The sequence below is a fragment of the Rhinatrema bivittatum genome, chromosome 11 (genome assembly GCF_901001135.1).
Source record: "Rhinatrema bivittatum chromosome 11, aRhiBiv1.1, whole genome shotgun sequence".
Classification (NCBI taxonomy): domain Eukaryota; kingdom Metazoa; phylum Chordata; class Amphibia; order Gymnophiona; family Rhinatrematidae; genus Rhinatrema; species Rhinatrema bivittatum.
This window is the reverse complement of record NC_042625.1, coordinates 63,524,320-63,552,228: the sequence shown is the minus strand read 5'-3', so window position 1 is coordinate 63,552,228 and position 27,909 is coordinate 63,524,320. Positions and strand designations below refer to the sequence as shown.

At 48.1% G+C, this 27,909-nt stretch overlaps 1 protein-coding gene across 2 annotated transcripts; it reads left to right on the top strand.

Annotated features, from left to right (window-relative positions):
• The first annotated feature begins 155 nt into the window (after positions 1-155).
• PLBD2 (phospholipase B domain containing 2) lies at positions 156-25,052 on the top strand. Of its 2 annotated transcripts, XM_029571852.1 has the most exons (13): positions 315-452; positions 1,059-1,313; positions 8,290-8,383; positions 9,837-9,995; positions 11,845-11,945; positions 12,459-12,673; positions 13,702-13,796; positions 15,568-15,728; positions 17,801-17,896; positions 18,515-18,586; positions 19,697-19,849; positions 20,630-20,792; positions 24,279-25,052. In XM_029571852.1, the coding sequence occupies exons 2-13, from the start codon at positions 1,207-1,209 to the stop codon at positions 24,444-24,446; spliced, it is 1,584 nt and encodes a 527-aa protein (XP_029427712.1). In that variant the 5' UTR covers positions 315-452; positions 1,059-1,206; the 3' UTR covers positions 24,447-25,052. The 2 variants fall into 2 exon arrangements, with proteins under 2 accessions (XP_029427711.1, XP_029427712.1); XM_029571851.1 differs by lacking the exon at positions 1,059-1,313 and having other exon boundaries at positions 156-452.
• The last annotated feature ends 2,857 nt before the right edge of the window (positions 25,053-27,909 follow it).

Sequence of the window (27,909 nt, the reverse complement as noted above, 5' to 3'; positions counted from 1 at the left end):
CCTCTACCAGGCTAATCAGATCGCGATCCACGAACGGAGTGGAAGAATCAGCCCAGCAGGAAGGGCACCAGTTGTGTTTTGTTGGGACGCTTGCCGGCGCTGCCTCTTTAAGAGCCCTGGCCCCGCCCCGCCCTGTCATGCATTCGCTGAGCCCGGCACTGCTCGGTGCGGCTCACGTGATGGGGCTAAGGCTAGGGCCCGGGAGCGGGAATGGCTGTGATCTGTCGGTGCTCCTGCCGGCCCTCTGCGATCTGCGCATCTGGCAGCGCGGCATGGCGCCGGTTCCTGCTCCTGGCGCTGGTGCTGAGCGTCGACCGGTCCGGCGCAGGGGCTAACACCGTCAGCACGTCTGTTATCCTCGACCCGGTGTCTGGCCAGCTCAGAGTCACCTCGGGCAGGCAGGCGGGAGCCGTAGCCTGGGCCACCTTCACGGACCAGATCCAGAAGACCGGGTAAGAGGAGGGCAGACAGGGAAGGCACTGGAGGGAGGCCGGGTATTATTGAGGGGGAAGAGTGGCCCGGGCATGGGGGCAGACTGGGTAGTGAGAGGGTGAGATCGGGAGGGAGGGAGAGGAGGAAGGGAGTGAGGAGCCCGGACATTTAGAGAGAGGTGCGAGAAGATGGGGAATTGAGGGAGGGAAGAGTAGGTACGGCTAGGAAGAAGGAGCTGGGCATTGAGAGGGTGGCGGCGTGAGCAGACCGGGCACTTGGCAGGGAGGAGAAATGGGACATTGCAAGGAATGCGCTCGCCCAGAGGGAGGCCGGGCACTGAGAGTGGTTCTCTCTGCACTTCATTCTCAGAGTGTTTATTTACTTTTGGACCATTTTCAATCTTAAAATATGTTTTCCCTTTGTTGGAGAATGAAAGAAAAAAGTACTTGATGATCTGAAAAAAAAAAAAGATCCATGCTTTTGAAACTTCACTTCTTGATAATTGTTTTCAGACAGAAATGCACGCCTTCCTTAGATTTAGTCCGGTTTATAATGATTGCAGCCATATCCAGCCTCCGTGTTTTCTCTCCTTTTGATCTTGATTTTTTCCCCCTCTGGATGTGCAGGAGCTGGTGCTGACCTTGGCTGCAGGGATGACAGACCTTTCACATGACTTTATGAACAACTGTTGTGGAATTTCAGGCAAAAGTCTGCTATTTCCTAGCGCTAATGGACTGACTCCGTTGTCAGTGAGCTGCTGGCACAAGTCTGTCTATGGAAAGCTTGCTGGGGGGGGGGGGGCGAGACTGGATGGCAGCCTTCAGAGCAGTTTGTCCTGGTGCCACAACATCTCAAGACTGTTTTCTTTGCTCATGGCTCAGGTGAGAGCCCTCCGGCATAGAACTTGGCATTGATTTAACACATTTCTTGCCCTGGAGTTGGATTCTTGTTGTCTTTGAAAGAGAAGTGGAGGCACTTCAGGAGCAGTGTAATAAAGCTGCTTTTATATATTTATTTGAAGCTCCTGACCCATATCCTTCCCACCTGGGTGAAATGTGCAGCACAGGAAAGAGTGCAGATTATGACAGCTTTAAGAAATAGAGAAGCTTAAAAAAAAATAGTTAGAACTATTACTCTGGACCCAATTCCTTTACTTTTTCATTTAAAATAAGTGAAGTTCCCTTCAGAGAGAGATACCTGAAGGCAAATTTTCTTTTTTTAATTTAATTATTTGTAAGAGAGGGAGATGCAGGTATAACCAGATCTAAAGGAGACTCGCCATGAAACACATCTTACATTAAGATGAATTGTCATTAATAAGAATTAATACCAAAGAGCACTATGACTAAATCAGTAAGATAAGCATAAGGCAATTGGTGTACCCATACAATCTGATTTAAAAAAAAACCCTTTTAATAATAGAATTGAATATAATAAATCCAAAAGGATGTGAGGTGAAAAAAAGAGGAATGAACGCATAAGATCTAACTGCAAGGTTATCACCTTCCAGCCCAGTGGACCAGAACCTGCTCCAAACAGAATCGCATAACGGGAGGGTGCCTTTAATGGAATGCGGTGTTTGTTTCCAGAATTGAGCAGTTGTGAATCTGGCCGCTAATAACATTTGATTCACCAGAACCTTCACCTTAGCCGAAACAACCAAAGGTGCCCAGTGACCCAAAAGAGCCAGTTTCTTTCTCAGCTTACTCAAGATTGCCTCAAACGCCTGGCCCCAGGACTCCTGGGTCCCACGAGATGTGTAAATGAGCTCCCCTCTGCCCACAGCTTCTCCAACATAAGGCAGGGTAGGCAGGTTCAAATGTATTGAATAATGCGGGAAACTAAGTTAGGTGACGGAACCAAAACATGAGATTGGCCCTCCTTTTATACAGTGAGCCCCAACCGATAAAGCCTCCCAATCGTCCTCATTTAAGTATAATGATTTCCGCATAAGGAGAAAGATTCGGGACTTGCTCCACTGACTTTAAAAGCCTGGGAACCTATCCGCCCTTCCTAAGCCTAATAGGAGACATGTTGCGTGATGCATAGACACCAGCAGTGGAGTTAGAAATCCTGTATGACCGCACTAGTTGATCCAAGGACACAGTCTGGGCCGTAGACCAGATCTGGCCAATAAATTTCAGTCCCTTAAGAAGATAACATGCCATACTGGGTCAGACCAAGGGTCCATCAAGCCCAGCATCCTGTTTCCAACAGTGGCCAATCCAGGCCATAAGAACCTGGCAAGTACCCAAAAACTAAGTCTATTCCATGTTACCGTTGCTAGTAATAGCAGTGGCTATTTTCTAAGTCAACTTAATAATCCCTTAGGTTCCTAATCCTGAACGTTGTCAAAAAGGAGGTGGATTGTCATTGCTGGGTTGTATCTTACTAAGGATAAAGGGGTGACACTCCCATCCCTGCCCTCCCTTTTACAGAGCTGACACCATACAAACAGGGTGTGAGTTATGAGTGGACAACTTCTACAAGCCTTCCTTGCAGTTGGATGATCAGGAGGTAAAGTCAATAGATGTGAAAGCTCTCTTCCCAATAGCTAACCAGCTCGCAGCCCCCCCAGATCATGTAGCCAGTCTAGCTGCCCAATAATAGAGCTGGAGGTTGATCACTCTATACCCTTGCATGACATTTAGGAAACCATAAGACATTACAGCTGATGAAATACCATGTGCTCAGGCTAGCGCACAGGTTAACCCGCAGTTGGTCACGTGTTTTGGACACGCGTTCATAACCCCTGATGCAGTAATGGGATCAACGCATCCAAAATGCTCATCCAAACCAGGGCATAGCTAATAGCGCTCATCGCGTGTAAATGCCATGTTGATGAGCCTATTGGCTATTACCCTCTGATGTCAAAAACGTAACAGTGCGCCCGATGCACACATTTTAACCTCAAAAATTAATGCCAGTCCTGGAGCTGGCATTAAGTTTTGAGGAGCCCCAAAAGCTGAACTGAAAAGCAGAAAATACTGCTTTTCTGTGGCAATATTAAGTTGGAGGAACCATAGAAAGCAGAAACTTGAAAAAAAAAAATCTTGATAGCGGGCAGGTTAGGAAAACGGCAACTTTTAAAATTAAGTGTCCGTTTTCCTAATCCGTACCCATCCACTTCTTCTGGGTGCCTGATGCCGAGGAGACGCTAGGGGTGCAGTTTCCTCTAGTGCTTCCTTTTTAATGCAGTGGCTCGTTTGCCTACTGCGGGGGTGCGCGTCAGGAAAGCGGGTGCTCAGTCACGAGCGCCTGTTTTTCCTGCACGGATATTGCATCTGTTTGATTGGGACCAACTCTAGCTGGCTTATTAGCCTGCACAAATTTAGGAAGAATCTCATGCAATTCCCTAAAAACCCTCCCGCAGATTAAACATGGCACATGCTGAAAGAGATGCCGCAATCGTGGCAACATGTTCATTTTACGAATATTGATCCTTCGGAAGACCCTCCCGGTGTTTGAGATAATTTTTAATCCATTCTATGACTGGACCATAGATTTTGGAATCAAGGACCTTATAATTCCTTGGGACAGTGACTCCTAGTTACGTAAGCCTGGATGGCTGTATTTTAAAGCCTGCTGAAGAAGGAGGAATGGGTGACATGGCACCTATCGGCAACACTTCTGATTCATGTAGATTTAATTTATAACCCCAAACTGTCCCGAAACTCAACAAAATGGATAAAATACAAGGAGCAGTTTATGCAGGGTTTGTGACGCACGTCATCGGCGCACAGCGATATTTTATGTTGGGAGCCCCCTATCATGGACCCAGTGATCGATGGGGAAGGCCTAAATACTGGAGCCATAGGCTCAGTCACTGAATTAAACTAGTGGTGAAAGTGTTCACCTTTGGAGGGTGGATGTGCACCCGTACACAATCGCCTTAGCTGCCAGATTAGCATACAGGGCCTTCACCCAGCCCATGAAATCAAGAGGAGCTGAAATTTCTCCAGCACTCGAAATATAAAGGGCCAGGCCACTCGCGTCAAGTGACAGGACCAGAGCTGAGATTTTGAATTTCTCAGACCAATTTATTGTCTTAAACACTCTTCCAGTATTGGCAGTTGAGGTTCTTTGAGGATGTTTATTTGACAATTTCCTGTTTGCCATGCTCATCTTACCCTCCGGGTATGAACACAGCCATTATTTTTCAGTTACAGTAGTCTGACAATTAGAAATTTCAGTGCGTTGTTGACTTTTCGTGTTCATAGGTTAACGTTAAAAAACTCCAGAATTGCCAAACTGGGTGAGCCCAGGGTCCATCTAACCCAACATCAAGCTGCCGGTGCTCAGAGGAGAGATATAAGAAGCAGGGCACCTGCAGAGCTTTCAAACCCAAATTCACTTGCATAATTTATACAGCAAAGTCTGGTTAGGGATTGTGTAGGCACACTTTGAGGAGAAAACTGGAGTCTGCTCTGTGCAATGTTCACAGCTGCAGCACAAGTCACGTCTTTCTGAAATATAATTTTCATTTTTAGTGGTGTTGGGCATGGTGCAAGAGGTTTTTTTGGATACTGGATAGTACTTCCTGCATTGGGTAAGATGCCAGCATGCTGAAGATTTCAGATTGGATGTTTCCGAAGTCTTGCTTAAGCGAGCGCTGTCATAGAGTGCAGTGAATCTTGGTGCTGCTGTGCTGTTTGTCCTCAGAATTCTAGACCAGAGCATGCAGATAATATCAGGAGATGGTTTGGTATTGCCCCAGTGAATGATGTGCATTTTATAACAAAAGAAAAAGAAATAAAGGAAAACAAAGAATACAAGCAATTCCATATTTACTTTCCTCTGTAGAATCTTTAGCAGTTTGCTGGTGCGCTGAAAGCCAGAAAGCTGGAAGTTTCCTAGATCACTCCATTCCCATTTATTTATTTATTTATTTATTTATTTATTTATTTAAAATTTGTTTGTATACCGCCTTTACAAAATAGTATTTGATCAAAACGGTTAACAGCAAAACAAACACAATTATAGGATAAATAATATAAGAAATTAAAATACAATAAAATAATGAACCACAAAATAACATTAAATATCATATACAAACAAAACTTCACATAAGTGTCAATGTGTAATGAAAGTGTCTGCCTCTGTCTGCTCTCACGATGGGTTTTGTGGCGACCACTATAATCTTTGCTTGTATTTGTAATGTATCAATTAGCATCTGATGTTTATAGATATATCTAGTAAAACAAAAATAAAGAAGCCAGAACCGGCTCCACAATTATCATGTGCTAAACAAAGTGAACATTTAAAATTCACTCATTTGCAGTCTAAAGCTACTGATCGCATCCCTGTAGAGGGAAATGGCTCACATAGCACTGCTCCCCTCAATGCAGGCAAAATGGGGTGGGAAAACCAATCTTTCTCGGCCACTTCTTGTATAGGTGGTTTTTATTTTTAACAAAAAAATATTTTGTGCTTCAGACACGAGCAAGGCAAAAAATTATAGGCAATTATTGCAAAAATGGTTAAAAATAGAGGCAGATATTCAACATGTTATGACTGGGTAACTCTTCCTGAGGTTTAAGTCTCCTGCTGGCTGCCTGGATACATTTTACTTGTGTCAGCAAATTTAACTGGATGAGAAGATGCAGGGTGGGGGAGGGGCTGACATTTATCTGGGTAATTCCTGTATTCAGTGCTACCTGGCTGAATTCACTCGGCTTGGGGAAAAGCTCTCTGGGTAATTTTAGGCAGCCATATCCGTTGGCAGCCTGATCCGGCTTCGGGCCTGCTAAGTATGGACTTCTAACCTGCTTGTGCTGCGCTCGCATTGAATTATTTTATTTTATTTATTTATTTATTAACTTTTATTTACCGACATTCGTGAAGCACATCATGCCGGTTTACAAAGAACTCAGGCGGGAAATACAATGAAACAATATAACAATAACACATTAATAACAGAACCAAAAATCTGAATACAAAGAGAACCAAAGGATCAATGATAACGGGGGGAGGAAGGGGGAGGGAGCGATGGAGGAGGATAGGCAGGGGGCAGGGTATGGGGAGGGAGGGAGGGTATTCACTAGGATATATTTTCTGCTTCACGTGGGAACTCCAGTGCATGGAAGAGTCCGGGCCATACTTCACTTACACTCCAGGCGCAAGCAGCAGTCCCGGCTGTAAATCAGACTGGAAACAAACTCCACTGGAGTCGTCTGCGTAATCTATAGCAGCCCCCTCCCCGAACAAAACTTAGCCGTAACCTAAACTGCTACCAAGCTAGCGAGGCCGTCGCCCGGACATCTGGCCTCCTAGATCTCCTTGGCCTTGCAGGATGGTATCTGGTTTGCTGTTATTTCCAGCTTTTGCTGCTCTTCCCAGTCATAATTTAGTAAATCTGTGATACTAGTGTATCATCTTGTATTCTCGTTCCAGTAAGCTTTCCTTAGATGGCAGAGTCGTTTGGTCTTCAAAAGCTTTACAATTCTCAGAATTTCCAGATTACTGCTGCGGCCTGCTGACCCACGGCTGCTTGCATCCAAAGAAGACAGAAGGCGCTGCTTGAGTTTTGTTAACCACTTTATGGTGAGACGGCAGAATTTACCTGCGCGCCAACACAAAAGAGCAGAGAAGAGGCAGCGGGGAAACTCTCTGCTCTTGCAGCTCAGAGAGCCGAAATACAGCAACGTAATGATTATTCCCGTGACCTCCATGTTGTGTTACAGCTTTCTTTTAATTTCAAAATACCAAACTGAACACGTTTTTTGCAAACCCCCCAAACCAAGCTATCCACACAGAATCAGTAAGCTAAAATAACTTGCAGAACACTGAACAGCACTAAATACGCCCAGAGATTGTGAGAGGACGCGACCCTGTTTACCTCTCTACATTCCTGGAGTCTGAGCTTCACGTACAGATGAAAGGGCAGGGGGGGACCTTGACCCTAACTCTGCATCCTGGCAAACTTTTCTAGATAAATCCCGCCTGCAGTGGAAGCTTCCTCTCGTCTCTCTCTGGGACCTAACTGCCACCTCACTGTCCTGCATATAACGTATGAGCTGTTAATGACAGCGTGCAATTAGTAGAATCAGGAGGAATTCTCTGTACGGTTCATATTTTATTGCACTGTTACACGCAGCCGATGGATACAGGACGTTGCCTTTGGATCATATTTAGGGCTTCTGATTCTTAGGTGTTTGTGAAGTGTAAATGTAGGTGTTTATTTTCCAGCTGATTGGCTGTTCTGGGGGGGAATGAAAAGTGGGTGTTTATTGGTGCTGCGGTGGTGCAGGTGCCATTTCCGGTTGAATCGTTTCCTGTAGTGTACTTGAACGTGATGCGCTTTGATGTGCTAAAAGGCAAAATATAAATCAAATAAATGAATGAAATTATTCAAATGCAGCTGAGGAGTCGTTAGCATGGAAGAGGCGCAGAATCAATGCAGATGATCCAGGGGAGGCAAAGAAGGGTGAGGGAGTCCTGGGGAAGTGGTGCTTTTCCGCTTTTTATCTAATAAACACCTGTTTTAGGGGTTTTTTTTTCCATCAGGTGTGTTTTATTGGGGTTTATCGCTTGAAATGTAAAATCTGAAGCCCTAATCATATCGAGTGCTTTATAGTGTCCTCTTTCATCTGGATCTCAAAAAACCCCACTTAATCCTGCCTCGGAATCTTTACCTTCCAAACGATTCAGAGGGAAGCCCTTCGTGAACCTCAGACCTTGGTAGGATCTCGCTTTTCTCCATATCCGACCAGCTGGCTGTAGGACCTGGGTATTTTGCATTTTCAAACAGGTGCACCCAGCACTGTGGGTGCCAGACAGCAGCAGGCGTTGGGCAGCGATCTCTCACCCAGCTCTGTGGCTGATGTGCCTGCTCTTTCTCTCTGTTGATTTGGGCAGGTGGTCCTTCCTGGATCTCGCAACCAACAACGCCTACAATGACAGTCTCCAGGCGTACGCAGCAGGTGTGGCTGAAGCTGCTGTCACCGAAAGGGTAAGGCATTGCTTTTTTTGTATGTCGCAGGTGAGGAAGAGGAGGGCGTGGGATCTGGTAATCAGGAATCTGAAGCTGAAGCTGATGAAAGACGGGTGGTGTTCAGGAGGGGGATTGGTTTAACATTTTATCGTGTAACCTTGCCAGTGGAACCCTGCAGCATCCTCTGTTGTTCCAATATTGAGCGCCTGCCACCTCCCACCACAGTTCTGCCAATGCACCTCGTTCCTGTCCTGCAGCACCAGATGTAAATATTTTATTGTTTATAAATAAGCTAGATCCCGATCTGTTGAGCTGCAGGTGCCAATCCCGGCAAACTCTGTGATAGCTTTCGAATCAGACCAAACCTCCTCTGGTAATGGGTTGATGCCACTAGAGCCCCCTTTCTGATTTAAGCCAAATTTAAACCCTCGGTAGCCCTGTGCGACCCTTGGCACCATGGTCAGAAGGATTAGAATGGGAACATGAAGAATGTTTAATAGGAATTAAATGTAAGAAGGAGAACAGCCCGAGAGAGTTTGCCATGTAGTATCCTATGGTGATGTAGGAGGTCGCCCTGAGGTAGCAGATGGTCTCCCTTGCCGTGTGTTTCTCTGGACTCAACAACAGTTTCCTTTCTATAGATGCAAAGATTTTAGTTGGAAGCTAAGAAGAGATGCCTGGGAACAGGACTGGAGAAATATTTTGAAAACTTGGGCACCTGCTAACATTTTTAGGAGTCAGGGGCTTCATCTCCATGAGGCCCAGAGGAGATCTGGGGGGGGGAGGGGAGCTCAGGGTGAATCGGCCTGTGTCATTCCCCCTGCCCCTGGCCACCACAAACTGCCCCTCTCCCCTACAGATGATTATGCCTTCTCTCCCTCTCCTTCTCTTCGCCCTCTGCAGCCCCACACAATCCTCCCCTCTGGCCTGCAGGTGGGGAACAGTTGCTTCTACCCTGGGGTTACCTCCTCTTCTGCCAGCTCCGTCGGCTGGTGGGCCCCGCGAAACTGCAGAGGCCTCGTGCGGTTCAGAGGGAGCTGGCACGGCAGGAGGCAGCCGCGTTCCCCCCTCCTGTGAACTAGAAGGGACCACTCCGGAGTGGGGGCAGGAGGAGATGGAAAAGACCAAGGAAGGAACTGAAAGCTGCAGCTGCCCTGGTTCAGCCCCCCACCAGGGTCACTGGCAGAGGACTGGGGGGGGGGGGGGCAGGGGGTTTTTGTCCCCAGAAATCAGAGCCCACACACACACACATTTATGAATGTATTGTTCACCGCTTAGAGGTGTACACAATTTAAATAAATTAAATACAGGGCGGCCCTGGGCCATCGCTCCTTCATGTGAGCTGGCAGTCATGCCCGCTTCTCAAGCCTGGAGCAGAGCTAGGTGCCATGTGCCACGTTTAGTTGTCCAGACGACTGGTGTTTTTCTAGCCCTGCCTTGGGGAGACTTAACACTTTCCATCGCTTTACAGCTTATCTATATGCACTGGATGAACACTATGGTGGGTTACTGCGGGCCCTATCAGTACCAGACCCAGTACTGCGAGAAACTGAAGAGCTACATTGAGACTAACCTGGCATGGATGCAGAAGCAGATGGAGACAGGGGAGGATCCAGAGTACTGGCACCAGGTGGGTTCCAAAAATGGACCGATTTGGGGACGTAGGTAAAACAGACCCTGGTTAATGTCTGGGGTAGTAGACTGTGCTCTTCCTTCCTCACATCGGCCTGTCCCCTGCCAGCTAACGTCAGGATAGTAGAAAGTGTCCCCTTCTGTGGGACCTTAGCTCGGGCCATCCTCTGTCAGCCAGCACCAGGCTAAACCATGGCCTTTTCAATCTCAAAGGCTTCTCCAAAGCGATTTGCAACAAATTGAGAAATATAAGTCATGACAGTTCAAAATGACAGCAAATTACACATCAAAAATGCCGTTCAATACAATGAAAGCTATACTAACAAAACCAATATTAGTAGTCAGTACCCCATCATCCAGCATGCTCCCGTTTCCATCTTTCACAAGGGGGAAGGCCAGCTAAGACACAATGCCATTACACAAATAGAATTCTACTTAATAAACTGTTAAATTACGAACACGTTAGATTTTATAATTTACATTTCATCTGCAGGCGGCTGCAAGCACAGCAGCCTGCAGATGAAAGTAGGTCTCATATTCAAAGCCTTTTCTTTGAGCTGCACGGACTTCCTGGATTGGAGTTGACTGGCTGGGGACGGAGGTCATGTGCGCTGCTCCTGCTGGTGTCTCTGGGAGCTGAAACAGAAGGCTGGCACTTAGCAGAGAAGGGGAAGTTTCAGGCAGAAATGCTGATGGAACTAAAAGGGGACAATTGTGAAAGTCCTCAGCAGTCTTATGACTTACCAAGAACCCGTGAGATGGGTGTTTCTTTAGAGAATCAAAATCTTGGTGGTGGACGTAATGCCTTTAGAAAGACTCCTTCCAGAGTATGCTATGCTGCAGCTGATTGGTTTAATTTTTCTAAGCTAGGGTTTATTTTTAAATAGTTCAGATATATATATATTCTATTTTAGCAGAGCCAAGAAGCAACATTATAGGTCTCTGCACATTCCTCTGAATTTCGTGATTTCTTACTCCTTGCTGCTCACAGGCCCTCGGATTAATGCCACGCTATCCCTGATATTCCCTGCTACTCACAAGGTCTGTAGTGTCGCACTATTCCCAGGATTCCTTGCTGCGCACAGGCTCTGTGATGCCGTCCTGTTCCTAGGGGGTTCCTCACAGGCTCTGTGATGCCATCCTGTTCCTAGGGGGTTCCGCACGGGCTCTGTGATGCCGTCCTGTTCCTAGGGGGTTCCGGCTCTGTGATGCCGTCCTGTTCCTAGGGGGTTCCGCACGGGCTCTGTGATGCCGTCCTGTTCCTAGGGGGTTCCGCACGGGCTCTGTGATGCCGTCCTGTTCCTAGGGGGTTCCGCACGGGCTCTGTGATGTCGTCCTGTTCCTAGGGGGTTCCGCACGGGCTCTGTGATGCCGTCCTGTTCCTATGGGGTTCTGCACGGGCTCTGTGATGCCGTCCTGTTCCTAGGGGGTTCTGCACGGGCTCTGTGTCGCGCTATCTCTGGGATTCTTTAATGTGCACAAGCCCTGTGAACTAAAAATATATAAAATGGATTTACTCCCGTTCTGCCTAAGAAATTGATGTGAGCGAGACTTAGTTTAATAAAGCATCTGTTTTATTTATGTTTAGCTTCACAGAGTCTGAGGATAATGCGACATCCCGTGACAGGCCCAGTAGGAGGGGATATTGATGGTGGGTGAGGAGAGTTGCTTTGTAGCATCCATTATTCCCCAAGTGAGGGCAACACAAACTGCTTATGTTAAGCAGTTGTGTTCTCCTGCATGGGGTTCAGTACACGTGATGGAACATTTCATCTTAGCACGGCTCTGGTCATCCCATGCACAGGGAAGGGCAGCTATGTGAGCCCTTTTCCTTCTCTCTGTTTCAGGTCCGGCTGACTCTGCTGCAGCTGAAAGGGCTAGAGGACAGCTACAACGGGCGGGTGGCCTTCCCCACGGGGACCTTCTCCCTCAGTCCCTTTGGATTCCTGTAAGTTCTCGCCTAGGATGGGGAGTGGGTGACCCTAGCCCGGCTTTCTGGAACAGCTGGATTACCACATGCGTTGGAGCAGTCGGGTCCAACACTGTCTGACGGTTACTGGGTCCTGCCGAAGAGAAGGGGGGTATCCTGGGGGGGGGGGGGGGTGTTCAAGTAGAATGAGCTGAAATTGCTCAGAAGAGGGGAGCATCTTAGCAGGGAGCGCAGGAACGGCGGAAATGAGGAGAAATGTCCAAACGCAGAGTGCAGGAACGCCCAAGGGGAAGGGGAATGTCTCAGCAGAGAACGTGAGGACTGCCGAGGAGAGGGGAGTGATCCAGTAGTGAGAGTGCAGGGACTGTCATGGAGAGGGGAGCACTGAGACATTTACTCTGTTTGCTATAACATGCTTGGTCATATTTCTGTAATATAGATCAATTAATAGAACAAATTTGGTAGAAGGAGTGAATGTTCCTATCATCAGGCAGAGGCTGACTTTCTTTGCTTCTCCCTCTTGCACATCAGCTTGTTCCAGCTGGGAGGAGACTTAGAAGATCTGGAATCTGCCTTAAACAAAAGTGATCCTCAGCGCGTCCTGGGCTCTGGCTCTTGCTCTGCCCTCATCAAGCTTTTGCCAGGCAACAAGGATCTCCTGGTGTCCCACGATACCTGGAACACGTACCAGTCCATGCTCCGTATCATAAAAAAGTACAGCCTGCCGTTTGGGAGCAAGGCTGAAGGTGGGTACTAGCAGGGGGTGTGGGATCTGGCCATTGGCTGAGTGGTTTAGTGCTTTGTGGCTCTGGTGGGACGGCTCCGCACCGCCTTGCAGAGACCTGGGTTTCGGTTCAGCTCAGGTCTTCCGCTCCTCTCCCTGAGTCATGTGGGGTTGGGGGTGGGATGGGCTGGTGGGAGAGGAGAAGGGAGACGTGGTCCTTGTCATTGTGTAACGGCGACACCTGGTGGCTGGATTCAGGGCCTGTGACTGCAGGCCTCTGGAAGAAGCCCTGGTGTGTGGCTCCCCACCCAGGATTGTTGCCACTGGGATAGAAAATGCAAGAACCCCCCCCCCGGCTAAGTTGTGCATGAAGGCTCATGGTGCCTGAGCTCAGTCCCTGATTCTGATTGGGCAGGATGCTGGGTCAAAAAGAAAAGGACCCAGAAGAAAGTGGATCGTGGAGACGGAAGTAGGGGGACTGTTTTCAGGGACGCCTGGGAGAGAAGTGAAGGACAAGCCGCAGATCCGTTGGGCTCTGTGGCATTGCGTCGAGAAGTAAATTGAGCAGACAAGATGGGCCTAGTGGTCCTTCCTTGCGTGAGTTCTGGTGCCATGGGAGGGGTGAGAGCTGTAAAATCAGCAGGAATGGGGGATGGTGCGGGGGTGCCTCATGAGAGAAGGGGGAGGGAAGGGATGAGAACTGGTGAAGCTGGCAGGATTAGGTGCTGGGGATGAGAGTTGATAGGACCAGTGGGGCAGCTGGAGCTCAGAGATTACTGACAACCAGATGAGGGAGGGATGAATTGTTCTATATCGTTACCCATGAGAAGAAGAGTGACTGGGAGAGATGGAAAGGGGTGAAATGTGGCAGGTCATTCAGTCTCGACAGTCCACAGACACCTACAAAGCTCCCAAGCTTTACCTTTGTGGTTTGTCACCAGGATGGTGGTGCACCTGCCATACACGTTCCTGGACTTCTTTCTCTTACCATCTGTGTACAGTGGCTGTGGGCTTCGCTGTATGATCTTCCCGTCCCATTTGTTTTCACAGGAGGTTCTTTGATCCCAGGCAGCACCCAGGCCTTCTCCTCCTACCCAGGCACCATCTTTTCTGGAGACGATTTCTATGTCATGAGCAGTGGGCTGGTGAGAACTTGCCAGACGTTTACTTCAGCTCCTCACAGTTACTCAAATTCTGAATCAATACCGGGAGGAAAGAATCTGCCTCTTCATTAGGGTGGTCACTGACGCCTCCACGGAATACAGGACGTCCCCTTGGCCAATGTCATGCTAAACATAGCCACTTCAAAATACTGACCCTTCCTCCACGTTCCCTCCTCCCTGGCACGCAAATCTGCTGTAGAGACAGCAGGCCGGCAACATGGGGGCACACTCCCAGTCCTCCGCTTCCCGATTTACAAAGGAGCACAGGCTCACCTCACCCCCCTCCTCGCTGTCCTGCTAGTTCTGTATTTCAGGAAACTTGAGATGAACCTGAAAGAGCGAAGGGAGAGGAACCTGAAGAAGAGGAGAGGGGAGGATGGAGAGAAACTGAAAAGAGGGTGCGAGGAACCTGCAGAGGAAGGGAGAGATGAAGAGGAACCTGGAAGTGGGGGTAGTAGAAAGCAATCTAGAAGGAAGGGAGAAGTTGGAGAGGAATCTGGAGAGACAGGGAAAGAGGAGAATTGAAGAAAAACCTAGAGGAAAGGGAGGGAGAGAGAGAGAAAAATCCAAGGGTAGGGAGAGATGACAATGACCCTGGAAGGGGAGGAAGAGGTGGAGAGGAACCTGTGGGTGCATGAGGAGGAAATGAAGAGGACTCTTCGGGGAGGAAGGAAATGGAGATACATTTTAAGAGAGAGGGAAGTTGATGGAGGTACCTGAGTGACTGGAAGGGGTAGGTAGAGAGGAACCTGTGTGGGGGAGGGGAAACTGGAAGGAGGGTGAGTGAGGGGGGCGCTGATGCACTTCATCTGTTTTTAAACCCTGAAGCTGCCCATGTCTGTCATGTAGGACATTCAATCGAGTTTCTTTTTCCATTTCCAGCCAGACTGAGAAACGGGACAGTTATGTTTCTTGTTCTTACAGAGGGTATAATACAGGGCCCCAGGCCGTCCCGTTTCTCATAGGGTCTCAGAGTAACTTTATTCTGTGGGGTGAGGCTGTACTCTGGCCTTTAGATGACAGTCCAGGGGTTTTACCGCTGGTTACTCTGCACATGCTCACTGGTTTTCAACCTTTACCACATTGAACCCCCCCAGAGATGGCTTCACTTGGACTCCAAGCCCTCAACGTGGTAAAAGCTTTATACTCCCCCACCTCCCATCCCATAGATCCCATGATCATTATCCACCAGACCATGTCATCCTTACCTACCTAACTGCAGACGATTATAAATCAGGAACTGCTCCCAGCATCAGCACACACTAGTTGGGAAAATCCTGGTCAATGTTTGCTTCCAGACCGTTTCAATTCAAATTAGGGAAAAGAAAGTCATTTACCTGTTTCCTAAAGGCCAGAAGATTTTGCTCCTGTGAAATTCCCAGGGGTAAACCATGCCATAACTTAGGCACAGTCGCTGAAATGGGTTTTATAATGGGCAATATTTTATTATGCAAACAGTGGGGGCTTGTAACAAATGCCCCAGCTGAAATGTTAACCCCCTGGCAGGAACAGACTGGTTTGTAAGTAAACCAAAGCCTTCCCACCTGACTGGTGAAGCTGAATATTCTCCCGCTTGCATGTAACAGTGTGAGAATAGAGGTAGTTTCTAGTTAATTCTCCCGTACTCTGTCCCGTGGGAAGGGGTCAGGGAGCCGCAGGCCCAGAGGGGGAGGTAGGAGCAGAGGGAGCAGGCTCGCGGCCTAGACTCCAGGCCTCCTATGGACATGCTATTCTTCTCCTCTTCCCACCTCAGGTGACGCTGGAGACCACCAACGGAAACAACAACCCATCCCTGTGGAAGCACGTGCAGCCGGAGGGCAGCGTATTAGAGTGGCTGCGCAACGTCGTGGCCAACCGACTGGCGAGGGGAGGAGCCGAGTGGGCCTCCATTTTCAGGAAGTTTAACAGTGGGACGTAAGTTCACATCCGTCTGAGGATAAAAGGAGGGTGGCGCTTACCTAGACTCTTTAACCACCCTAGGAGAGAAGTAAAGGCCCTCAATATCAAGTAAGATCTTCCAGAATGAGTCTGAATTAGAGCTGGCGAACTTAGGGCCTTGATGCGCGCAAAGGAAACAAACGCGTACTGAGCAAGGTTCTTAAAACTCAAGTGGAGCACATGTAAAACTCGCATAAAGCGAGAGAAGCGAGGAGTGCCCTGTGTTCTTGCATCCAGCTCAGACAGAAATCAGATGGTTTGACCCATTTGTGTCAGGATCTTCCCAGGAGTCAGAGGGAGCATTATTCATGTGGTTCAAGGGAGCTAGATGCAGAGGTCCAGCAATTTTACACTGGTGAAAACCTTTAAAAGGTAACTCACACAGGAGTGCCTGCTCTCGCATCCACTAACAGATAACATTGTAAGAGGTTTTGATAGCGGAAAACATTACATTCTAATAATGCTAGACTTATCAGCAGCCTTCGACACAGTAAACCATAAAATACTACTAAAAAGACTAGAAGAAATTGAATTACACAGCAAAACAATAAACTGGTTCAGTTCATATCTAAACAATAGGTTCTTTCAAGTTCAGATCAACAACGTATTATCAGAAAAATTCAATCTTGAAACAGGAGTACCGCAGGGATCAGCCTTGTCCGCAACCCTCTTTAACATATACATGCTGCCCTCATGCCATCTACTAGCAGGACTGGAAATCATACATTACATTTATGCAGACGATATTCAACTAATTCTACCAATCGATGACACAATAGAGAAAACGTTAAACCTAGCTAACATGTACCTAGACATTATAAAACAACTGTTAAATCGAATGGAACTTGTGATTAACATTGAAAAAACAGAATTTCTACACTTAGAATGAAAAATATTGAAATCATTAAAACTCCAATAATACTCAAAAACAATCAGAAAATAGAACCAGCTGAAAAAGTGCAGAACCTTGGAATAATAATGGACCCAGAAATCAATCTAAAACAGCACATATTGCTAAAAGTAAAAGAAGGCTATGCGAAACTCATGATCCTCAGAAAAATAAAACCACTACTAACACCTGCAGATTTCAGAACTCTGCTTCAGGCATTAGTTTTCTCCAGCACTGACTACTGTAATGCACTTTTACTAGGACTACCGAATACAACATTAAGGCCACTTCAAATACTACAAAACACAGCAGCCAGAATACTAACTGGAAAAAGGAGGGACCATATAACTGAAACTCTAGCAGAATTACACTGGCTACCCATAGAACACAGAATAAAATACAAAGCCCTATGTACCATACATAAACTAATACATGATGAAAAAGCCGACTGGCTAAACACAGCACTACGGGTACACGTCCCACACAGGAACCTTCGTTCAACAAACAAAGCACTCTTATCTATTCCATCAGTCAAGACAGCGAGGCTAACCCAAGAGAGAGAAAGGGCCTTATCTTTAGCAGGCCCTACACTCTGGAACACAATGCCCCTAGAGATCAGATTACAAAGATCTCAAAACCTTTAAGAAAAGTTTAAAAACATGGCTTTTTAAACAAGCCTTTTATAAAGAGACCGGAGAATAGAAAATAAACAGGAATAGACAGAGGAGCACCAGCACACAGCACTATTCTCAAAATGTGCATTATAATATTTTAATAAGTTTATTTCACAACTAACGTAATAGTAAAACACAGAGACTGTGAATTTTACCTGTGACTAGTACCTTACAGGTACACATGGTCAATTGAGAGCCTTTTTTTTTTTTTTTTTTTTTATATAATGTAACCAAACCTTTTTGGCACCTGTTAGGTGAATGCGTGCTATAGTACATTCTATCTTAATTTATGTGCCAACATGTAAACCCTTGCGATGGTATGTAACTTAGCGACGGTATAGAAAAGAGTTTAAATAAATAAATAAATACATCCACTTCCAGGAATTCCTCGGAGTGGGGAATCTGCCCTGTGCTGCAGGTTAGTCAGTGCTGGCAGAGCCCGAGTCCCGTCCCCCCACTCTTAGCCTCTCGTTTGCCCCTCACAGGTACAATAACCAGTGGATGATTGTGGACTATAATTATTTCCGCCCCGGAGAAGGCAGCATTCGGCAGAACCTCCTCACTGTGCTCGAGCAAATTCCGTAAGTCAAAAAGAACATTTTTGCTGTGGTACCATTCTGACCTATTGATGTATTTGATGCCCTGCTTTAAGCGCTTTTATATGTTTGGGAATGATGTGCACATCTATTTTCCGATGTGTGTATCATCTGAGTTAAAAAGAAAAAAAAATGACCAACAAAACTGTAAAGTAGAGTTGTGAGGGGGAGGGGGTGGTACTGAGCTCTTTAGCAAGCAACCTCAGTGGCCCTGCGAGATCCGGCTCCCATAGGGGCCACACTGATTAATGAGTTTGTCCCATTTTGGGTCTATGGGGTGAAGTGCTTAGCACCTGTGGCCCATGGTTTGTCTCTGCCTCTTGGTCAGCTGTGCCTTGCTGTGCCAGGGGCGGTTGGCGTCGCCTTGTGCTGCCAGGGGTTGGGTAGCAGGGTCTTGTGGTTGCGAGGTCATTACCTTCTTGCAGTGGCAGAGGGCTTTATGGTGGCTTTTGCTTTGTGATTCAGACAGCGGCAGGGCAGATGCTCCCTCCAGCTCTTCAGGCCAGTCCTTTCTGTCTTACCAGTTGGATGCTTTTTTTCTCAAGGACATGCAGAATTGCTTCCTGTCAGCTCGTGTACCTGCTCTGCTCTCTCCCTTTCCAGGGGTCTGGTGGTCGTAGCAGATAAGTCTGAAGAGCTCTATCAGCAGGGCTACTGGGCCAGCTACAACATCCCGTAAGGACGTTACTGTTCATAACATTTCTTATTCTTACAGCACTATGAGTGTACACAGCACTGTACACATTGATATTATCTGCTAAAGCAACCAGTCTGAAATGCAAAAAAATTCTTTGCTCCCTGTAGGTACCCGGATCAGTCCAGACACCTGGGCTTATACATCCCTGCCAGCAGGTGGAGACAGAGAAAAAAACTTGCCTGACCCTGCTACATAAAGCCTAGTGCCACCTGCAGTTCCTCAGTATTTTCTCTGTCTCTAGCTGCAGTTCTGCGGGTTTTTTGTCTTTAATGCTTTTCTTTTGAGCCTTCCGGGGGTTTTTGTTTTTTCCTTTGGATTCCTGGTGGGTCCTACCCCGTCCGGTAGAGGCAGACGGGCCGGGGGTTGTTCCCTTTTGCGAGCCCGTCTGTGCGCCTGTTGGGCGTACATGCAAAACATTCTTTGTTCCTACACCCACAATAAACCGAAGCTTTGGGCCACACTGCGCACTGCCGTCAGGGTAATGGCACATTTCAGACCGAGGATCGAGTGAGAGGAATTGGTTTGCACTCCTCTTCTGCAGCGAGCGGGAGCATAAGAGCCTTCACCTCCCCCTCCCACAGCCATGTAGCCAACCATTTCTATTTGATACACGTTTTGGACGCACTCTTGTTTTTAAGTTTTACGCCATCTTTTACAGTAGTCTGTGCTGAAATTGAATTTAATGTTTTCGTATTCTTGGACACCATTTTGGATGGCCTCGTCAGAGAAGTGGTATACAAATTTACTCTTTACTCATTAGTAAGTAAGGTGAGCGTAATACCCCCTGCCTCACCACCCCTCTCTCCAGTCACATAACGTGGAAGGGGAGCATAATATTTCCCTTCCCCTAATCACCAGTCTGATGGGGAAAGTAAATCACGTCTCCATTTTCAGTCGTAGGGAGAATGAGGGTGATCCTGCACTGTAGTGAGCGGGTGCAGATGGGTAGGGGGAAGCCAGCACTGTAGAGAGCTGGCGGAAATTGTGAAGGAGGAGCTTTATCGTAGATTACTGCCAGCGTCATCTGGTGTAGAGAAATGGTATATCTTCCCCTGGTCAGCTTGTCTCTCTCTCTCTCTTTTTCGCAGTTACTTTGAGGATATTTATAATGCTAGTGGGATGCCAGATTTGGTGAAGCAATATGGAGACTGGTTCACCCATGACAGGAGCCCTCGTGCCCAGATCTTCCGTCGCAACCAGACGCTGGTGCGGGACATGGAGAGCATGGTACGGCTCATGAGGTAAGGAAACAGTGGGGGGGGGGGGGGAGGGTTACAGCTCATGAGGTGAGGAAATGATGAGGGAGGGGTACAGTTAATGAGGTGAGGAAACAATGGGGGGGTGAGGAAATAGGGGAGGAGGAAGGAATGTGGCTTGTGAGGTGAAGAGCCTGCCGGGGTGCGGCTCATGTGGTGAGGAAATGCTAGGCAGGGGTTGGACTTGTAGGGTCCAGTTTTGAAAGTGTCCACATTGTACACTGCTTTGGGCAGATTTTGTATAAGAAATGAGATTGGGACGAGGACTGTGCTTACAAGCAGGAAGTTCTCATCTACCTCTGCTCTGAGACTTGCCGTGGATACTAAGTAAGTCTGTTGGTTGGGCCCACTTTTACCTGTGGGTAGATTTTTCGCTGGAAAAGTCCATGTGAAGATTTGAAAAGGCCACCTCCTCCAACCTAAACACCCCCCCCCCCTCCCCCCAGGAATGCCTCCTCCCAGGGTGGCCAAAGGCCTGTGCACTGTGCAGCCCCGCATGTGCTGAGAGGGAGGGCAGTTTTATGGACCGCTGAGCACCGCAGATACCGGTAAAATGCTTTGTATTCACGGAAATCACTTGGAAAAGGGAAATGGCAGGTGGAAGGGGCAGAGGAGGGGAGGAGGCACTGCTCATGAGGCGAGGGAGAGCTAGGCCCCTTGAAAAGGGATTAGAGAAGCGGGGGAGTGGTGCGGGTGGATGGATGAACCAGTCTCCTCCTCTCCCGAATCCCTTCGGTAACTTGCCCGTTTTCTCCTGCCCTTCAGGTTCAACAACTACCTGAATGACCCTCTGTCCAAGTGCCAGGCCTGCGACCCGCCCCAGAATGGAGAAAACGCCATCTCTGCCAGGTCAGACCTCAACCCCGCGAATGGCACCTACCCTTTCAGAGCCTTGCGCCAGAGACAGCACGGGGGCACAGACATGAAGGTGAGCATGTGGGCGGCGGCCACCTTGGTGACGCCTTTCAGGGAACCAGTGAGAATTAGCAAAAGAGGAAGATGTCCGTGAGCTTTCAAAGCCACACGGGTCCCTCCTCCCGTTGGGACCAAGGTTACACCTGCAAAGGAAACGTGGCCGGTCTCCAAATCTCATGGACATCGCTATCTTTGGGTAATCCCCATGTTAACCCAATATAAATCATCATAGCCCGTGGAGAATCCACTTTTGTTCCAGGAGCAAGACAGTTCCAGAGCTGGGCACCACAAGAGGAGACATCTCTCAGCCAGGGCTGGTGCCAAGGGTATTAGATGCTCTAAGCGAAACTTCAGCCATGCACCCCTGCCTCGCAGCAGCAGTAACACCCTCCGCTCTTCACCACCTCCCTCCGCCCAGCACCATCCTCCTGTTTTCTTAGCCCCTCACCTCTACAGTCCTAACAGCTTCTGCTTCCTTCTGGGTCCTCCCCCTCCTATCAGGGCTACTCTGGGCACAGCGGTTCAGTTTCATGTGGGGCTGGGCCAGTCGATGTCTGCACTGGCGTGCGAGTGCTGCGGCAGATGCCAAAACAAAAGGCGACAGCAGCAGTCCTCAGCCAACGTGCCTCCTCCTCCTCGCTGCCTCCCTGCTCCTCTGCACATCCTCCTGTACGTGCTGGATGAGGCTGGGCAGGTGGAGAGAAGTTCCCTGTCGTTGCTTAAGTCCATCCCTGGCTATCTTGCCTTGGGCCACAGCGGGCGAGTCCTGCCTGGCCTGATTGCTGCCAGCCCAGTGCTGCCGCTGCCACTGCCACCCGCCAGTCCCAAAACTGTAGTGCTCCAGGTAGCCGCTTAATCTCTCTAGCGCTTCCACTGGCACTGCTCTCACCTATCCATATCACAAATCGCAAGAAATACCCTTGAGTCGGCAAAATAAAATCAACACGGGAAGAATGGATTCCTTTCAGGTTTTAAAATTTTCAGAAGAAGTTTCCACAAACTCTGGTGGACAGAGCGGATGCCACCCCCTGGTAGATTTTAGCGTGAAAGGTAATCCTTAGTTTAGGATGGACTGGTTCTCAACACACCGAGGTCCACATTGAAAAGAGTTGGCCGGCTAACTTTGGGATTTAGCGGGATGGATCTTGGGGGGGGGGGGGGGGGGGTGTTTAAATTAATTCACCACTGAGAAAGTAAAATTTGTCTGTTGCCAGCAGAAAATAACATTTCCCATCATAAAAAGAGGCAGCAGTGGAGGGCATTCCCAGGACATGGTGGGCCTTTAACCCGGTGACTCTGGTTGTATAAATTGGAGGTCTGCCGCGTGGGTGACTTAGCCGAATATCTTTTTATCTTTACCCAGATATTCAGTGGCACTTACCTGGGTAAAAGTGCCACTGAATATAGATAGAAAGTTATCTGGATACTTCAGGACAAGGATTTCTTGGGCCAGAGTTAGCAGGCTAATGTGTTAACCACATCCCAGCATCGCACCTTTATGTGCGGGTTAATTTTGTCTAATCCAAACGTACCCATGGAGTGATGGGGGGGGACTAGGTCCCACAGCTAGCCAGACAAATCTTCTGCATAGGGACCTCTCGCTGTCCTAAAGCTAGCCACCTGCTTTTCGCTGGCTATAATCAGTGACCGTCGTATCCAGGTTAGTGCCGCTGAATGTCTGGGTAAAGTTGTCTGGTTAACATAAACCGCCTTGCGGATCTTTGAAGGTAGAGCTCGCTGCTAATTTGTCATAGTTCAAGATGGAGTTTTAAGCTGGTTTTTGGAGCTGGGTGGAATGGCCCAGTCGTCGCTCCCCGCGTGGCCCTGCCGAGAACATATTTTCCTGAATACAGAGCGCAAGTGACTGCTTCTCGGAAGGGTGGTTCTACTCAACGGAGGAGGGGCAAACCTCAAACCAGAGAATAAACCAAAAGCAAGAGTGGTGAATTGCAAATAACATCAACCCCCCCCGAAAACAAAGTAGGGTATCAAACAATAATGCAGCATAGGGAAGTGTACCAGCCCCTGAACGGCAGCTCCCAGTCATCAATTCGAAAACCTCAATCCAAAAGGGAAACCTGATCAGTCTCGGATTTCAGTCAAGGATGCCAAATGTTGCGTTCGATATTCCTGCTTCACAGCCACCCCCTTTCCTTTCCTGAGCGGTTAATGGTCACCAGTACTGAGGTCGTTTGTACATGGCAGGGGTCGGTGATCCGAGTCTTAATCACCAGTTACGTCTGTGTAGCTGGCTACTTGCAAATGACCCTGGCATGTCGAGCAGCGCTACCTACGTCTTTTGCCATCCGTGTGCTTTTTACCCAGATTTTAAAGAGGTGCTGGGGCCAGCCTGGAGGGATTTGGATTCCGTTCTTCGGGCTGGCTGGGGCAAGGGATGCCGGCAGAGACAGCGTTCATGGCCCCTCCCCCCACCCCGCCCCGCTGTGGAGGAAGGAGTCCAAGGCATCGCTCAAGGGTGACCCCTAGTGGCTGGATTTAAGGTCAATGATTGCAGGGTTCTGGACAGCACATGGTCCCTGGCCCAGGACCTTCACTACAATGACCGGACCAAAGCAGGTTGGGAGGGGGATATAAAAGGAAAAAAAATCCCCTGCAGGGCTGGTGCCTCCATGAGGTGGAAACCTACAATTCCAGAATTTTGGGGGGTGACAAGATGCCACCCGCACGAGGGCCAGAGGGGGTGCTGTGCCGCAGCAAATATCACCAGTAAAAGGAGGGCTGTGCTGGTGCCACTGCCACCAGGAGAAAGGTTGGGGAGAGGTGGTGCAAGACCAAAGGTTCACCTAGGGCACCAAACTCTCTTGCACCGGCCCTGATCCCTGGGTAGGCTCGTGGCCCTAGATCCTTGCCCTTTTCCCAACTGAGCTGGAGACCCAAAGGAGCAGGAGGAAACAGCCATGTAATAAAAAAAAAAAGAGGTGTTCCTGTACATTAAAGTTTCAAATCTGCATCTGTCTCTTCTGGCACGTAATGCACGACGCAGTTAAAGCAGGTGCAAGCAGCCGTAATATTTTTTTGTTCCACTGTAGCTTTTAGCAAATTTTCAAAGTGAAGTTTCTTAGGTAGTTCTGTTTGCAAATCTGCTAAAGGTTAACGGGCCCCAAAGCACCCGCTCCTCTTCCTATTTTGCAGCTTCTGGAACATCGCCCCGTACGCAGGGAATGTGGAGCGTCTGTGCACGTATCAGAAATCCCCTCTCGCACCCTCTCCCGTCTCTTGAAGGCGTAGACTGGGAGGCCGTTGCCCATTTGTAGGGCTGCTTCGCTCGATGTTGTTTTGCTTTACCCGTGTCCTGCATATATTTAATCTGCACCGAGCTGTGGAGCCAGAGAATGGGGCAGGGGGCAGGGAGATCAGAGCACCTCGCCAGCCATCGGCCCCTCACAGCCAGGCAAGCTCGCAGGCTCTTGCTGGTCTCTGTCTAGCTCATGGCGACATCCTCACTTTTTTTTTTTTTTCTTTCCTTCCATCCTCCCAGGTTACCTCCTCGAAGTTGTACCCCAGCTACGGAATGATTGCTGCTAGTGGTCCGACCTGGGACGACGTCCCCCCATTTCAGTGGAGCATGTCCCCATTTAGCAGTTTGGTTCACATGGGGCACCCCGACCTCTGGAAATTCCCACCTATCAAGGTCCTGTGGGACTGAGACCGCGGTTCTGGTGACACACAAATTCCTGTTGTTCAGCACCGTCGGAGGAAGCGACCTGACTGCCGGGAGGCTGCACTCATCCTCGCCACATGGCATCGTCACGGCACACCAATTAAGGAAGCGCCGATTGGGGCAAGGACTGCAGAATCCTGGGAGGCCTTCCAGCTTCTAGTAACATTAACGCTCAAGGCACAGGAGGCTTTAGAAACTGTTCAGGAAGCAGTCAGATGGGACAAGGTGGCAGGAACCTCAGGCCCAGGCCTGCTTGCTTGACGTGCCTTCAACCACCTAGTAAGAGCCTCACCATCTGAACCCATTTAGAAGCAATTGATAAAGTAACGGGAGTATTTTCCCCGAATGAAAGCCAACCTGAATCTGCAGACTCTTCCAGTTTAGTTCTGATTTGCATTGGTGCAGGATGATTGGTGATCAGGAAACTCGTTTATAACATGCAGGGCTCAGCCCCGGCAAGGAGATGGAAAGGCTGGAGGCCCGGCTGCAGCTTTCCTTCCGGCTTACTGCATGAGCTGAGGCTTCTTATTTGTCCTGCTGGTGTCTGTGCTTGTAGTTTATACCTGCAGAAATGTAAGTGCCACAGCTTGCAAAAACAGAAACAAAATAAAAAATATGGTGGCTATGAAAACAAGAAGCAAGTTTTATGAGAAAAACAAAATGGTTTTATGGGGTTATGCAGCAGACAAAACTCAAACACAAGTTCTGCTGGAAGAGCAACTGAGGTTTGGAGCAGCTGGGCTGGTGAAGTTTCCCCAGAGGTGCTGGGTGGAGATGGGAGAGCACAGGGGGGAGCAGAGAGGCACCTTATTGGTGGCTGATAACTGCTCAATCCCTTGACGCCTCGGCCTGTCACCTGAGACGTTTATCACGCTGGCAGTTTTTGTGTCCTGCTGGAAAAGGAGTAGACTCCGAAGAGTTAACTCGCCTCCAGATGTGTTCTGACACTTGTAATTCTACAAGTTTTAGAATTCTAGGACCACTAGCAGGACTTCATATTCCAGAATGCACTTGTTAGCAGCATCTGCACCGATAGCAATGCCTGAACTGACAGAGCCCAAACATTTTACATGACTCCTTTTCTCCCATCTTCAGAGCTGTCAGATGACCTAGTTCAATTTGAGGCCAGTCCTGGATTTCTGACAACCCCTATCGTGGCACATTGTTACCTGCCATGCTAATTTCAAATGCTAGAAGCAGGCACTACAACTACCACAATGCACTGGAATGTAAATTCAAAAAGCAGGACTGGCCAAAAGTCTTCCTCCTTGAATTGGGTCATTTGGGCAGCTCTGTATAAGACGGGAAGATAATAAGGTGGACTCTCCAGGATGTGTGCCCTGTTTGTTAGCAAGAGCCCCTCTCTAGCTCACAGAAGGGGCTGATGTACAAAATGTGAGCTACATTTTAGTACATGCTTTCATGCACGCTGAAAAGAATTAACTCCTGATGCAGTAAGTTACTAGTATGTTAATACATTGGGAATTTAAAAAAAGAAAAGCAAAAGATGAGTTATGCTCCTAGAACATGTGCGATACATGAGTTATGTGCATATAACATGAGCTGTGCCCATAAAACTGACAAGAGGCACTGACCAGGCATGTTTCTCTTAACACAATTATCGCTACCATATAGTGCTAAATTGTATTTACAATTGTCTATCCTATGTAAGCACTTCAGGGAAGGCATTTATAGTAGCAAGTTGTTATCATTATGTGGCACTTGCTGTAATCACAACTATTGCTGTCGGCTCCTGCTTTTCTGGATTCATCTCATTTTGGAGTGTAAGGCTTGACATCCCCCCCATCATGCAGGTCTGCTGCTAGCTGTTCTCCCAGGTCTGATGTAAATCTGGATCCCAGACAGCCGCATGATGGTGACAGCTGTGCTCTTCAAGTGCCTTCCCCAAAGAGCTTACATAATAGATAGTTGTAAATACAACAATACAAAACAATTCTTTGTCTGAGTCGAGGGTCCCAGGGCAGAAGGTCTCGGGCTTAAGGGACCCAGACTCAAGTATTCCTGTTACCTTTAGGATGGTGAAGTCTCTAGGGCTGTTCACCAGGAGTCTTTCGAGAAAGGGGTCTTGCATCTAGGTCTCCTGGTTCCAGGATGGACCACTGCATGTAGGAACCCTGGGTCAGGGACCAAATACGCGTTAACTTTACTTCACCTCTGATCCAGGAGTTACATTTCCAGTGTTAAAAAATGGGAGGTAAGCCTATACCCTGCACTGGAAAGTAATAGCTAATGCAGAGATGAGCCACATTTTGAGCGTGACCTACCTTTTAATTCATGAAATTGGTTGGTGCCCCCAAGGTAGGCTACTATAATGTGCATGGGTGTAGACACACACACACACTCTCTTCACCAGGCAGTCACACTGCCAACCAGTGGCTCAAAGTCCCCAATTGGCATCATGCCTTTAAGGTTCTTGCTTTTTTAGTAGCTATGGTTTGGGGATTTAGGAGTTGAATTTTTTTTTTTTTTTTGTGACTGGAGATAATCTATTTGTACTGCAAACCTTGCAGTTCACCCTGTGTCACTCAGGCTGAGGGACTTGATGTCAACCTGGCAGAAACTGTGCCCTTTCAGTGCCACTGAGGAGCAGACAGGAGAGAACTTCTTATCCGATGGTCACCAAGTGCAGTTAAGGGTCAGTGCCTACCCAATACACTGAGGTGGAGAAAAATGGACAGACCAGCACGTACAAAGAGGAATCTGTTGTTAGAAAGAAGGGACCCTAACATCTTCATCCCAGGGGAGAGCCTCAAAATCCAGAAAGGACAGAAAATTATGCAAACTTATTCAAACAGCAGCATCCTGCAAGTAAACTCTGAAAGACTGTGTGAGACTAGACTGGGCACCTACATGGCAGATAAAATTTCAATATGGAAAAGTGCAAAGTGATGCACATAGGGGAAAAATAATCCCAACTCCAGGTACACGATGCTGGGAGTCACTATCTAGGAAGAGGACCTTGGACTCCTTGTGGACAATATGTGGAAATCCTCCGCTTAGGGTGCGGCGGTGGTCAAAAATGCAACTAGGATGATAGGAATGATCTGAAGAGGAATGAAAAATATCATACTGCCTCTGTATCGAGCCACATCTCCAAAAAGACATAGCAGAGCTAGACAGGGTGCAGAGAAAAACAACAAAAAATGATAAAGGGGATGGAACATCTCTTCTATGATGAGAGCTATGCGGGATCGGGCCCTTCAGCTTGGAAAAGAGATGGTTTGAGAGGAGAAATGATATAGAATCATGAGTGGGGTGGAACGGGCAAATAAAGGATGGTTATTTACCCTTCAGAATAATACTAAAACAGGGGAACATTCCATGAAAGTACTATGCACAGCTCGATAGTGTGCTAAGTGCCAATCTGTTTCCAGAGGATGTGATCGAGGTCACTAGCAGAGAGGGCTTTAAAAGAGGTTTGAACAAG

Coding starts and splice junctions, on each gene's coding strand:
- PLBD2 (XM_029571851.1), top strand. CDS start 211: ATGGCTGTGATCTGTCGGTGCTCCTGCCGGCCCTCTGCGATCTGCGCA. Junction 453..8,289: donor GACCAGATCCAGAAGACCGG/GTAAGAGGAGGG, acceptor TGATTTGGGCAG/GTGGTCCTTCCTGGATCTCG. Junction 9,996..11,844: donor ATCCAGAGTACTGGCACCAG/GTGGGTTCCAAA, acceptor TCTCTGTTTCAG/GTCCGGCTGACTCTGCTGCA.